Source organism: Lissotriton vulgaris, chromosome 2_1 (genome assembly GCF_964263255.1).
Source record: "Lissotriton vulgaris chromosome 2_1, aLisVul1.2, whole genome shotgun sequence".
Lineage (NCBI taxonomy): Eukaryota > Metazoa > Chordata > Amphibia > Caudata > Salamandridae > Lissotriton > Lissotriton vulgaris.
Window position 1 is genome coordinate 983,088,519 of NC_141687.1, and position 13,573 is coordinate 983,102,091.

The window sequence follows — 13,573 nt, forward strand, 5'->3', positions numbered from 1 at the left end:
ACCTGGGGCCAGGCCTTCCTACATCCGCATCATGTGAGGTTGCCTGGCTTGTCCAGTGGGCCCCCAGTGGCTTATTTACAAGCCCCTTACGCCGCCAGTACGTCACTTTTTTCCATATTTAAACTGACGCATCGGCGCAGGGGGCTTTGTAAATAAGCCCCCTAGTTTTGCCTTTGCTGTGTCACAAAGGCAGCAACGTGAAGCGAACAGACTTTTGCCGCCCTTGGCACTTCGATGAAATGCTGTCCATGCATGAACCTGGGCGTCATGAGTTACTTTTCGTTGTAGGTAAGTGGTTCTGCATTTGGTCACGCGCCACTGTGATATGCACGAGCAACTGCAGCAAATGCCTACTACTCACATCCTGAATGTGAAGACAGGAATGGCTTCATTATAGGACACGTTATTCTACTTTAATATATATTTTCTTTTAAACAACATGCGGCAACTGTTATGTTTATTCTTAATTATGTTGCGAAATGCATCTATTATATTGACTTACCTCCAGGCCTCTCTCAAAGACATTTTCGTCGTCGGTGTCCTTCGGGAGAAAAAAATGCAGGAATCATTACATTGCAGTATCTGAGGCGCAATATTGCACACTATGGTTTCAAGCTACAATGCATAGATGAATACGGCCAGAATAAGCTTTTGTTTTGTTTTTACGTAACTGAGTGGCCTGAGATGTTTCTGGGGGCACAGAGTGGACAAAGTGAGGAAGAGAGAGAGAGAGAGAGGGAGAGAGAGAGAGAGAGAGAGAGAGAGAGAGAGTGTGTGTGTGTCTGCTTGTGCGAGTTTGTGAGTGTGTGCTTTTACTTGTGTGTTAGTGAGAGAGAGTGTGTGTGCTTGGGTGATTTTGTGTCTGCATGCTTGTACTTTCGTGTTTGTGAGAGACTGAGAATGAGTGTGTATGCTTGGGTGAGTTTGTGTGAATCCTTAACTTTCGTGTTCGTGAGAGAGAGAATGCATGTGAATGAGTCAGTGTGTGTGTGCTTGTACTTGTGTGTTTCTGAGAGAGAGAGAGTGTGTGTGCGCTTGGGTGAATTTGTGTATGTGCGCTTGTACCTGTGTGATTGTGAGAGAGAGTGTTTGTGTGTGTGGATGCCTGGATGAGTTTATTTGTGTGTTTGTGAGAGAGACGACTGCCCAAGGATGAATTGTCGCATTTAATGCTTCACAGGACCGTTTTACACTCATTAATTTCCAAAACTTTACCCCAAAGTTCTCCAAAATTGTCAGTCAGTCAACACATACTAAGTACCAGTTACTTATGCAAATATGGATTTTTGGTTTTAATACCTTTGTTATTTTCCAGTTTCCTGATGTTCAATTCTGCCTTTTATGTTTGACAATCTATGGTTGGAATTTTGTAAGTCGGTGGGTACTCGAAATTGGAGTCCTTCTTCTTTACCCAAGAATCAACACAAGGAATTGCATCTTAGGGATGTGACCATTGTACCACTTATTAAGTCCCAGGGGGATATTCAAAAGGACTTATCTCCGATTTATCTCCACCTTAACGCATCAAAAGTGGAGATTGATTTAAAACCCCATTCTCAAGCTGGTGCAAACTGCAGACATCGCCAGTATTCCCGCAATAACTGCCCCAAAATCTGTCTCCACATTGGACACCACCAACTAACCCTAATGAGATGCAGAGTAGGCGTTCCGGTGCAAAAGCACACAAAAAAACCACAACACCACTTTCACAACAAACTGCCAGATCTGTGAAGCGCAACAAAAACAGGCGATACGCTGTGATAGCACCTGCCTTTTGCTGGTGCTAAGCAGGATGACTACCCACAGCATTAAAGGGATCCCAGCCAAGCGCCACACCTGAAGACCCACAGATGCCATGGAGACAATGATCATGCAGCTCCGATACCCAAGAGGGCCAAACATCCCCTGCCACCACCCCCAGCCCCCCCAGCGGACATACACATATCTTGCACTACACAAGAGCCACAAAAAGCACATGATGACGCACATTGCCAAAATAAATACACATGTGTGGCCAGAAAAACAAGAAACAGTCACACAGCACTGAAGTAACAACCAAAAAGTTTATTGAATTTCAACACAAAACACCAATGCAGAAGACTCCTGTTGGGTCCGTCAGGACAATCTCGACATCACAGCCTGGAAAATAAAGCATAAAATCAGGATGTGTGTCATGTGCACATCAAAGGAGCGAGACACCGAGAAACAGAGAAGGAAAGTAATCCAGAGAGAAAAAGAGAGGGAAGGAAAGGAAGGGAGAGAGAGAGGGGGAAGGGAGAGAGAGTGACAGAGAGAGAAGGAAAGAAAGGGAGAGAGAGAGAGAGAGAGGGAAGGGACAGAGAGTGAGAGAGAGAGAAAGAAAGGAAGGGAGAGAGAGAAAGACACTGCCGCCCCTGCACACACAGGCCCCACTGTTCACCTGCTGCCACCAGTGTGTCCACCAGTAGGCTCACCACATGCCCGTGCAAGCTCCAGGCCCTGGTCCCGCTACCATGGCGTGGTACACATCATGCGGGCCCGCCCCAGCAGGTCCCACACATGACGCTGAGTCCTGAGTCATCAATGGCGGTGACCACATAAAATTGTAAATTGTAAATTGATACTTGTATAGCGCACTACTCACCGCAAGGGTCTCAAGGCGCTTGTACGAATACCGCTGTGGAACCCGTCCTGGCTTTCCCTGTGAGGCGTCCACTCCTGGGCACTCCCAGGGTGGAGGCCAGGCATCCTTAGCGTTGTGGGGGCCATTGTGGATATTAAGCAAGCTATTGCCCAGAGTTGCAGAGTGGGACTCTATGATTAGAGTAGGCACCAAGGCGAGAATTATCAGGTCAGTGGAATTTTGAGCCCAAGACCCGCCGAGGCGGGGAATTGAACCCTGGTCCCGGGCTAGACCTCTGCATCGGGGTCTGCCGCTCTAACCATTGAGCCATACTTCTTCACACGTCATCCACGCAGGCTGCACACCCACTATTTCGGTGCCACTAACCCTGTGCAACCCCAGTCGGCACCAAGTGATGGTAGGCCTGTGACGGCTGCAAGGCTTCGGGTGCCACTAACACTCTGCGCAACAACTCATGGGCCCTTTATGATTGAGAACCGTGGAGCGTCTGTCATCCAGTCACCACTGGCGGAGGGGAATGTGACGTTGTCGGGCCCTTGTATTTGCGGTGTCACATGGCCTGTGACTCATGTGCCGGATGGGTGTGGTGTGTGTGCAACCTGCCATCAAGGAGCAATAATAATAATAATAATAATAAGCTGTGCCTATGGTTTCTAGCTTGAATGAGCTGTAAGATTGGGGTGGACTACACTTGATGTGGTAGTCGTCCGGCCGGCACGATATCTTGTAATCCACCACAGATACAGAGCACTGAGATTTATGAGATGTGGTTAGTCCACTGTCACAAGTCAGTTCCCCACCCCATAGTGTACAATGGGGATTCAAGAGAATATGTAATGTTCTTATTAGCTAATTTATTGGGAGAGAGAATCTCATTGAACAGTGTTTACATCTATTGTAATATTTATAACATTTATTCAATGCATGGCTGTCTTTTTTATATATTACCCTTATTAGTATTTATGTAACATCAAGCGATGTGGTAAAGTCATTGATAAGCAGGATGAAAACAAATGGTGCACCTGGTCCAAATGGGATCCCGAATGTGGTTTTTAAAGCAAGAACAAACATATGGTCAAAATTTCTTACTTAAATGTTTGAAGACATCGTAAAAACCAAGCAGATCTCAGAATCTTGCCAAAGCAGCATAATACATCCGATTTACAAAAGTGGCCCGCATGAAAATTCAGCAAACTATAGGCTAATTGCCCTAACGGATGTAGAAGCAAAAAAAAATGCAACATTATTACTCAAAGATCTAGAGGAATGGGCATCTACAAGGAAGGTTATCCCAATTTTCAAACTGGATTTCAAAGGGGACAATCAGCAATAACAAATCTGCTGATACTTACCTTGCTGGCAGAGAAAACCAAATACAAAAAGCAAAAACGTTTTGTTATGTAGAACTATAAGCAGCTTTTGATTCTGTTCCGTGTAACCTTCTTTGGGCAGCGTGGGTCGAATCAAAAAACCTTTTAGATATGATTGTACTATTGTATACAAATACATGGGTACAGGTCAAAGTGGGGGATGGAAGTAGTACCACTCAGAACCTTGAAGCATATAGTGGCCTTAAACAGGGCTGCGTACTTGCCCACTGTCTTTTTATCCTTTTTATGACTGACTTGTCTCATCATTTACATAGTGTCAATGCACACTCGCCAATTCTTGCATGCCAAAGTGCAAAATATTTGCAATATGCAAACGATACTATTCTGCTAAGGCACAGGCAAATAGGGCTGCAAAGATTGATAGAGTAATTTGATCGATATATATATTTGCGAGTGGTTTACAAATAAATGCCAAAAAAACAAAAAGGATCAACAAAATCAGATAAGACATTATGAAACATGAAGGATTTATCTATTGAAACAGTAAAGCAGTATAAATACTTAGGATTTACGCTGGATGATAGAATGACTTTTAAACCACACCTTGATAACTTAAAGGCCAAGGTAACTTCATTGTCTTTTGCCTTTAGATCATTGCGTTATGAATGTCATGCCCTAGTTACAGTCATTTATTAAAAGTAATGAATGCAAAACTTAACCCTCCTATGGGTCACTAAAAGGAAAAGATAGCCAACTGCTGAATACATTACAAATAAATGTTTTTAAGTCAATTTTTAGGATTTCAAAAAATATTGGACACGCTACAGTTAGACTGGAATTCGGTTTGCTAAACCAAATATTGGTAAGACAAGCTGCATTTTTAAAATGTCTATTTTCACTTTATTTATCGGACTCTGAGTCTTTTACATATATGTGTTGGCAAGAAATGAGTAGGAAGTAGTATGCAAGACCATGGAGGTCATACTTAACGGAAAGTTTGAATACTTTTAAACTCTAACCTTTTGACAATATGATTAGAAATAAAACCCTTTTAAAACAGATTTTAAATCAATAAAATAAATTGCTATCATTAAAATTTAGATCAGGAGCAGACTGTAAAAAAAACACTCCTGGTCGGTTTTAATTCGTATAATAAAATTGAACCCCAATTCTATCTAACTTCTTGCTTGAAACCGGCGGTTTGGGATATATTGCTTCAGCTTAGGTTTGAACATTACCCAACAAAAGATGGTACACCTAGATGGGTGCAAGTTTGGCAATCACAAAAGTATAGATTATGTGGTTATATTAATAAAATGTTATTGCACATTGTATGTATTTGCACCAAACAGTGTCAAGAAAGATTAACACTTTTAAAACCAATATTTAACTAACGAGGGGTGAGAACGTGTCGCCAAGCAATAATATTGTGCCTCCAAGGGCGTATCATCAATTTAACAGTTAACTTTGTAAAATGTATCATTATATCGGAGAAAAAACTGGCTCAGGACGATGTTGTGGTTATATAATAAGAATAGAATTCGGCTATGATTCCAACTATATTGTTTTCCCCTATACTGATAATGTAACTTGATACATTTTATAAAGTATCTGAGATATGGGGTAATTTTAATGAATGTGGATGCATTTTATATTTTAAGTACTAAGATCACAACTGGACCAAACATGTGTCACTGTATGCTCTGTTTCTTTTTAGGGGCTGTTTAAAAACCGGAGAGGGGACTCAAAGATTATCTGTATGAATGGGTTTACTAATATGTGAACTGTAATGTTTATATGCGATTATTAACAAATTACCTTTTTATGATATTTTATCATGTATTTCTAAGTTAGAAAGATATGTTAACATTTCCTCATTATCTTTAAGGAATGTAAGAAATTACCTTGTTTTATGAACTGTGTTGATTTATTGTAATGATTTTAATTAATTGGACAATAAAGAATATAATATTATTATAGTACCAAGCTTACAACCCAGCACAGTGAACTGACTCTCCATTACTGGAAAATGTGGGATACTTTGGATTTCAGGAATGAAGAGTCCAGTTAACATATGTGGTGAGCTAGCCTTGAGAAGGAGCAATGCAGGTTTAGTGATACTGTGAGGAAATTACAGCCTGGTGATGATATAAAGGAGGAAACAAGCATTGCTAAATGCATTAGTTTTGCCTATGTGATTATTAATAACTTTTTTTTCTAAGTTGTAGATGGGTTAGCAGTTGTGCCATACAAGTTAAAGAAACTCTGTAAAAGTGTTCTGACTTGTTTACTGAGAAAGGCAATATATTGTAAACACTTCATTGGGGCAGTAATTCTAAAGTCTAGCATACATACCATTTAAATTTCAGATATTTACAGCCCAGTAGAGTGGTGGCAAGGACAAAATATGTAGCCTTGACTACAGAGAGAATTCAACTTGGTGCTTCATTAGGAGTAGCTCGGGATTCCCGGTGGGACCGTAGCAGAGTTACCCCACTGGGAATCGGAAAGTCTTTACAAGCTTTATAGACATGTTATGTTTCCCCCAGAGAGTTTGGACTATTGAAAGAAACCAAAATATCTGGCGACATTCAGAAGAGCACGAGGAATTACCTGAGGCATCAGAACTTTATGGCATTAAACAGAAAGCAGAAGCTGGGAGTGCACATTGTAACTTTAAAAAAGTAGGAGCAATCATAGGAGGGTGTGGCTTAATGACCAGAGCTGCCCACATGGAAACTGAGGACCAGGTTTGAGTTCCGGCTTCGACTCAACATCCTGTGATTCTGGTTGAATCACTTAATCTCCGCATCCCTACAAACAAATGCATGTGTCCTTGTTTTTAAAGTTACAGTGTTTACTCTCAGCTGCTGCTTTTCATTTAACATCGTAAAGTTAATGAATTAAACAATACTAGAATCAATGTTACCCAGACCAGCTGTGAAAGAATTACAAAACAGCAACTTGGTGAGAACGAATGACTGTATCTCCCACATGACCTGTGACTTATGAAAACAAGGTAACATCCTGAGAGGTGTCCATATTAAAGTCAGACTGTTTGGGCACGACGAAGAGGAGGATAATAATAATAATAATGAAAGAGCAAGCATGAAACAGACCAGGCACATGCAATTCGTATGAGAGGGGGGCAGCTTTCGGAGCTTTTGGATATGTATGAAAGCCTGGTGCAGGTAAAACATCAAAAAAAGTTCAGCTTCAAAAGCGAATGGAAACAGTAATTTGGCCCAGGAAATTGATAAGAGCGAACACACAAAGAAGAACAGGAAATATCATGCTACAGCCAATAGAAATGGAGGAAAAGTAAGTGTTGTAACAGGTTAAGTAAAAGGAATTAAATCAATGTCAAAGGGGGTCGCTTAGACCCTGACTAGTATTCCACTAAACCCAGAGGGGTTGGAGGAGGCCCCAACTTGGCCATCCCATGGCAAACTACCCACTCTATTGACTGTTTTTCAATGAACACCGTATTCATTTTTGACAAAACTGCTTCCACTCATAGGACAGGAGAACTTTTGTGAGAAATGAGTGGTGGATGGGCATAAAATGGACAGAGTGAGGTAGGAATAGACAAAACGAGGGAAGAGGAAGGAAGGCAAAGACCTAGAAACAGTGCAATGAAAGGATATAGACTGAAAGCTTCGCACTTAATAAAGATCAAGTAATTGAAAGATGAAGTTGAATTGTGGAACTTTAGTTCAGTGAAGGAAAATCAAGTAATTGAAAGGGGAAGTTGACCGTGTGGCTCTATAGATCAGAAATCACACGTACTTATGCTGCAGGTGCTCACCCCGCTGAGCAGTTTTGCCACACATAGATATTATGAAGCAACAAAGGCAGGAAGGAAGATACAGGATTCAACATTGGCACCTAAGATTATGGGTAAAATAAAATAGGAAAAAAGTTGTATGGGGCAAAAGTGAGATAAGCTGGAAGAAAAAACAGAGGGAAGGAGAGAATTGTAATATTAATTGCAAAGGATCGGGAGGCACTTTTTAGGAAACAAAAGTCATTATACTAAAGAAGTGATTGACTTAGAGGCCAAGTGTAAGTGCATCATCTAGCCATCTTTAGTTATGTGTAATTTGCTCATCTATAGGACACCAAAGACTTCATTTATCTATACTACTATTATAAAGAGAGAACACAAACCTTTTGGCAAGGTAAACTTGGGAACCCGAGGGCCAATCCACACACCCAATACATTGTTGTAATCCTCAGGGTGTGCAGATGGACATAGGCTATAGAAAATAAAAAAAAACGTAAATTTAAAAATATAACTTTTAAAAAAAAGTAGTGCCATGAAAGTAGCGCCGGCCACAACGTAGCGCTGGCCGCAACGTACGTGATGACGAGGAGGAGCGGCAGTGAAGTGAGGAGCTCGGGGAGGAGCGGCGGCTCAGGTAAGGCTCTGGGACACGGGACGGGAGGGAGCCGGTGCGGGAGGTTGGCCCGGAACAACTGCGGTAAGGCTCAGGGTCTGGGGGCAGCATTTCAGAGACACAGGACGCGGGACGGGAGCCGGTGCGGGAGGTTGGCCCGGAACAACTGCGGTAAGGCTCAGGGTCTGGGGGCAGCATTTCAAGCTTGCGTGCACTCCCGCCCCGGACCCCGCCCGCCACAACATTGTCTGGGAAACAGACACTGTCGTGGCGGGCGGGGGCCGGGGCGGGAGTGCAAGCAAGCCTGAAATGCTGCCCCCAGCCCCCTTCTGCCCCAGGCAATGCTGGGTGGGCTGCTAGTATACCTATACATTAATGATCACCTCCTGAAAGACTGACCAGTGCAAAGACACTTGGTGACCTGACGACAACCTCTTAGTGTCATTTAATTACATCTTAAAGCCTCTAACATCACACTGCATTAGACATGAAAGTGTCATCTTGGAAAAAAGCTATGAAATCCTATTAAAGGTTTTGGGATTAAGCAGAGACAATTTACAGAGCAAGGAGTATTTTGTCACTGTGATTTCTCATGTTTCCAAGGAAACCTAGTGTGTAATCTCGCCCAGGTGCATGTTAAATCTAGTTAGAAATTATTATAACGAAGACGTAGGGTATATGAACCAAATAGTGACTATTTCTTAGCTGTTTTCAGAGGGATCCTTTTTGACCTTTGCCCCTTGAAGGTGCAGATCATTCACTATCACTGCCCACTTAGGATCTGGGGTCCATGGAGTGATGATTCTAGAGAGGAAGATACAGGCAAGAAGGCCTCGATTACCAGTGTCCCCCCAGTAAGAACATCTGCTTGCGCAGATTTCGACTTTATAATTCGTGCAATAAAAATCACATGCTCCCGTTTTTTCCTACTTTGAAATTTCAACATGTTCAACTTGCTGAAATTTATCTGTGGAAAAATGTCTGGTCAATTTTGTGACGCATGGATTTCTTTGCGAAAAGCTTCAACATCTAAATCATTAGGAGAAAACAAGAATTGTTGCAATTTATCAGACCTGGGGGAGATATATGGCTAGATGTAGGTAATCACAAATTCCCTATTCTTAAATACTGAATTTTACTGATTCGGTATTAAAGAAACAGTAATTGTGATGTAGGAAATAATTCGGTAAATTTTACCGATTCAGTAAGATTCCTTATTACCGAATCGGTAATACCGATTCGGTAATAAGGAATCACCATCCCATTCAATCCTATGGGCCTGGAGGCCCATGGGAATGAATTGGAAGCCATTCACTATTACCGATTCGGTAAATACTGAATCGGTAATAGGGGGAGCATATTTAAGGGTGGTAGGGTATCACATTGACACCCTTTTGCACCCCTGAATGGTGCATGTGTGCACATGTGGCGCATATACATGCTCTAAGAGCAATTATGTCTGCCACATGGCACTTTTAAAAAAGCACAGAATTGCTTTTTGAAAAGTATTCGGTATTTACCACTAACTTGTAGTTGGTGGTAAATAACGAATCCTTAAACCAAAAATACACTCACTTGAGTGCTCCATACATAGGATTTAAGGATTCAGTAAATTATCGAGTCCTTAAATTAAGGAATCGTTTTTTTACCGATTCCTTAAATATTCATATATATATACATACATATATATATATATATATATATATATATATATATATATATATATATATATATATATATATACAAAACTTAAAGCATTGTTATAGTTAGGTGAATATGTCAGTGACAGTAATATTTTGAACCTAATAAAACACAGAACTTCACCAGTTATAGTTAGCAGAGATAATTAAAACTTGCGCACCCACCATGTACTGCTTATAACTTGATCATACTACATCGCTCATGACATGTTCTATGACAACATTTATGACATTACTGATGACATCTCAAATGGCATCAGTGATTACGGTACTGATGACCTCATCCAACAACTCTGTTAGTCTGTTTTATATTTTACACAGTGGCAGGTAGCTACCATGTTACTTTTCTACCTAATTTTGTATAGCCTGTGTTCAGCTAATAGGTGTTTTCAAAACACATGTGCTTCTAATGTATCATAGGTATGTAGAGGTACTGAAAACTTTATAAATCTTTGTATTGAAGAGTAACTTGTGTGCAGATGACAGTTGACGTCTTGTGTCCAGTTTTTATGTTTCTCCAGAAAAAGTTTCCAACAGGACAAAGATTCTACGAAGTAGATGCTAAGCATTGCAAGCACCCTTGAGTTAATAGAATCCTCAAAGCATGACAATATCTACATTACATAGAAGACTGTGTGCACCAGGTACTAACCTATGTACATGTGCTTCTTTTGCTTCAGAGAATAAGTTATTTGTAAAGTTTTCACCACACTATGGAGGCTGCAGGTAGTATGATCCTTAGCACCTTCAGTCCTTGGTTAATTTAGGTGAATAGTCTTTCTCTGGATATATTTTACATAGAGTGTACAGAAAAAAACTGTCTGTAGTAGGGCATTCATTTTGGAACAGACATTGAGTATCTTGAGGAACTTGGCTTTCTCTGAACAGCTGCATACATATTGAACACCACATGCAATGCGGCTTTACCAAATATCTGGGGTTCATTGTTAATGTGAAGAAGGCTACCTGTGCAGTGTATGGCATAGGGTCAATGTTGCACATAACACATGCTTGCTACACCTAAGGGAGTTGTATCTGTGATGGAATTAATGATGCTTCTTATTATACTGAGCTACTTCGTACTTACTTTCAGGCCTTTAATGCCCTACTAGATTATAGAGTAAAGTGTACAAAAGAAAGTTGGGTGATGTCTTCAGTGATGTCATAAATAATGAAACAGAACACGTCTTAGTGATGTAATATGTGAGGTCATAAGCAGTGGTTGGTAGGGGAGGGGACTAAGTCCCCGAGTTCTGTAATGGCTGCCAGCAAAATCTTTTTCATGTTCCTGGCAGCCAATCAGAACGCCCCCTCTCAGGGGAGTCTGACCTCCACTGAAGCGAATTTGCCCAATGGGCCACTCAAAACACTGTATTTTTAAATGGCCGTTTTCCCTGAGCCTCTCGCGTACCAAATATTTTTAAACCTTTATTTTTCAAAAACGACTGAACAGATTTACACCAATCACAAAAAGCACAATCTATGGACCAAAATCTAGCTTCCTGCCAGTAGTAATTATATTCAACAGTTTTTGCAGTAGCCCTTCCCAAAGAGGTCTATGGCAAATGCATGGCAAAATTTGCTTTTTTGGTCTCCTTTTATCTCAGCCCTCGCTTGATGGATCACCCCAAAACTTTCCAGAAAGGATCAAAAGTGAATGTGCTTTTGTTGGAAAGTTTTGTGATGATTCTTCAAACGGCGCCAAAGTTATTAGCAAACCAAAGAACGCCCTGTCTATGGAGAAGCAATCCTAACTATAACTACCTAGTGGCAACCGCCACTGGGAAATATTGTCGCCCACTCACCAAAGCACTGACTTATGTAGTGCACTAAGGAGTCAGACTTTGGGAGTATTTTTTTTTTAAAGCTTTATTCGATTTAGTTTTTTTTAAATCATAAAAGCGTACAAAAAAATGACAGTCGTTAAAAATAAATATGTGCATTCAAGAATAACATAACTTCAATTTCAGAAAAGACATAACCTCAACCTCAGAGTTCGGTGGTGTGACATGTTATTCAAGGGGTTTATCCCTATCTGGAGTAAGATACACGGGTTTGTCCTTTAAGGTGAGTAGACTCAAAAATTACGACAAATGTACAATGGATCAAATCTGTTAGAAACAGAGAAACTAATACCACTGGGTACCTGGACTTCCCCACCCAACGGGTGGTGGTAGGCTATTGTTGGTCCTAACCGGGGGATATTTGGCATACAGGGATAAAAGTCAAGTAGATCCCAAATATGTATTGGGCCATCCCCTTCTTGGGGTGGACAAGATCTTAAGTATGGTGCGATGTTCCGGTTCCTGAATCTAACCAGTACCAGGTCCCCTGAAATGTTTTTTGGTAGTGGGCCCAACCAGCCCACCCTTCTCACACTCAGGATTCCGCCGTCTTTGTCCGGTGGTAGGGGTCAATTTCTTCCCATCCAGAATATAACTTTGTTCAATAGGTCCTGCTGTCTTTCAGCTTTTCCCATCGCTAGTGCTGGAACTTCTGAGAGGACGGACACATATGGCGCGGCTTCTGGCGGGAGGTGTATGTATGGTGCTTTGCGTACTGTCTTTACCTCTGAGGGCCTTGATATAACAGATTTCAAAGGAGCTTTGGAAGTAGTTGAATCTGGGATTGTAGGGGATTGTAGGGTGACTTGCATGCTTTTGTGGATGGCAGTTCGCTTAGCTGTTGGGACAGTGGTAGTTGGCTGTGGTCGGTTCAATGTTACTGGATTATCGATGGGTTTCAGGATAGCCGTGATTTTGTTCTCTAGACCCGAGAGCCTTTCCCCTATAGCGTTGATTTTTTCTATTAGTGGGGAAATGATGGTTTTAACAAGTTGTTCAATCTGAGTCAGAAGAGAGATCTGGGAATAAGATATTGAATCAATCAGTTTGGCATCAGTCTCCATGGTGGTAGGGAGATTATGAACAGACAATGCGGGGCTTACAGATGGTTTATGGGATTTGGATTGAGTCCTTTCGGCATTGTCCTCATCATGCTTTCTATTGACGGGTAATAACCATGAGAGTACAGAGGCTTGTGTGTTGACTTTGTTCAATAGAAAGGGGGATTCCTGTGTACTGCCTGTCGTATTTGTAGTACAGGTGCCTTTGGCGAGAGAGGGTGCATCCACACTAACATACTTTGTTTTGCATAGACTGTTCAGTTCATCCCACTGGGACAGGTTATGCATTCTTGGGGAGTTTAGTGGAGGAGATAGCGTACTAGATGGAGAGTAACAAGGACAGTTTATGTCTGTCACATGAACAGTAGGCAGGGAGCTTGTGGTAATCGTTTGCTGCATTTGCACCACTTGACCTGGACACCCCTGCGCAGGTGAGCTTGTTGCCCCCTTACAGGGCATGATCAAGTGGAAATAGTGATGTTACTGGAAAAAAGTTAAAAATAATGTGTGTACACTTAACCTCCTTTAGCAGAAGGTACAAGGGGGGTGGCCCGTCCCGTCCTAATCGGTCCACTGAGGGCCACAGAGGGCCCGCCCTTTGCCCGGGCTTAGCC

At 41.6% G+C, this 13,573-nt stretch overlaps 1 protein-coding gene across 1 annotated transcript in view; it reads right to left on the bottom strand.

Moving 5' to 3' along the window:
* The window catches only part of LOC147731512 (retinol dehydrogenase 7-like), a 251,079-nt gene that overhangs the window by 173,315 nt on the left and 64,191 nt on the right, over window positions 1-13,573 (bottom strand). The window contains exon 2 of the mRNA XM_086956557.1: window positions 503-541. Within this exon, the coding sequence (XP_086812683.1) occupies window positions 503-541 (39 nt within the window). The remainder of the gene's footprint in view (window positions 1-502; window positions 542-13,573) is intronic.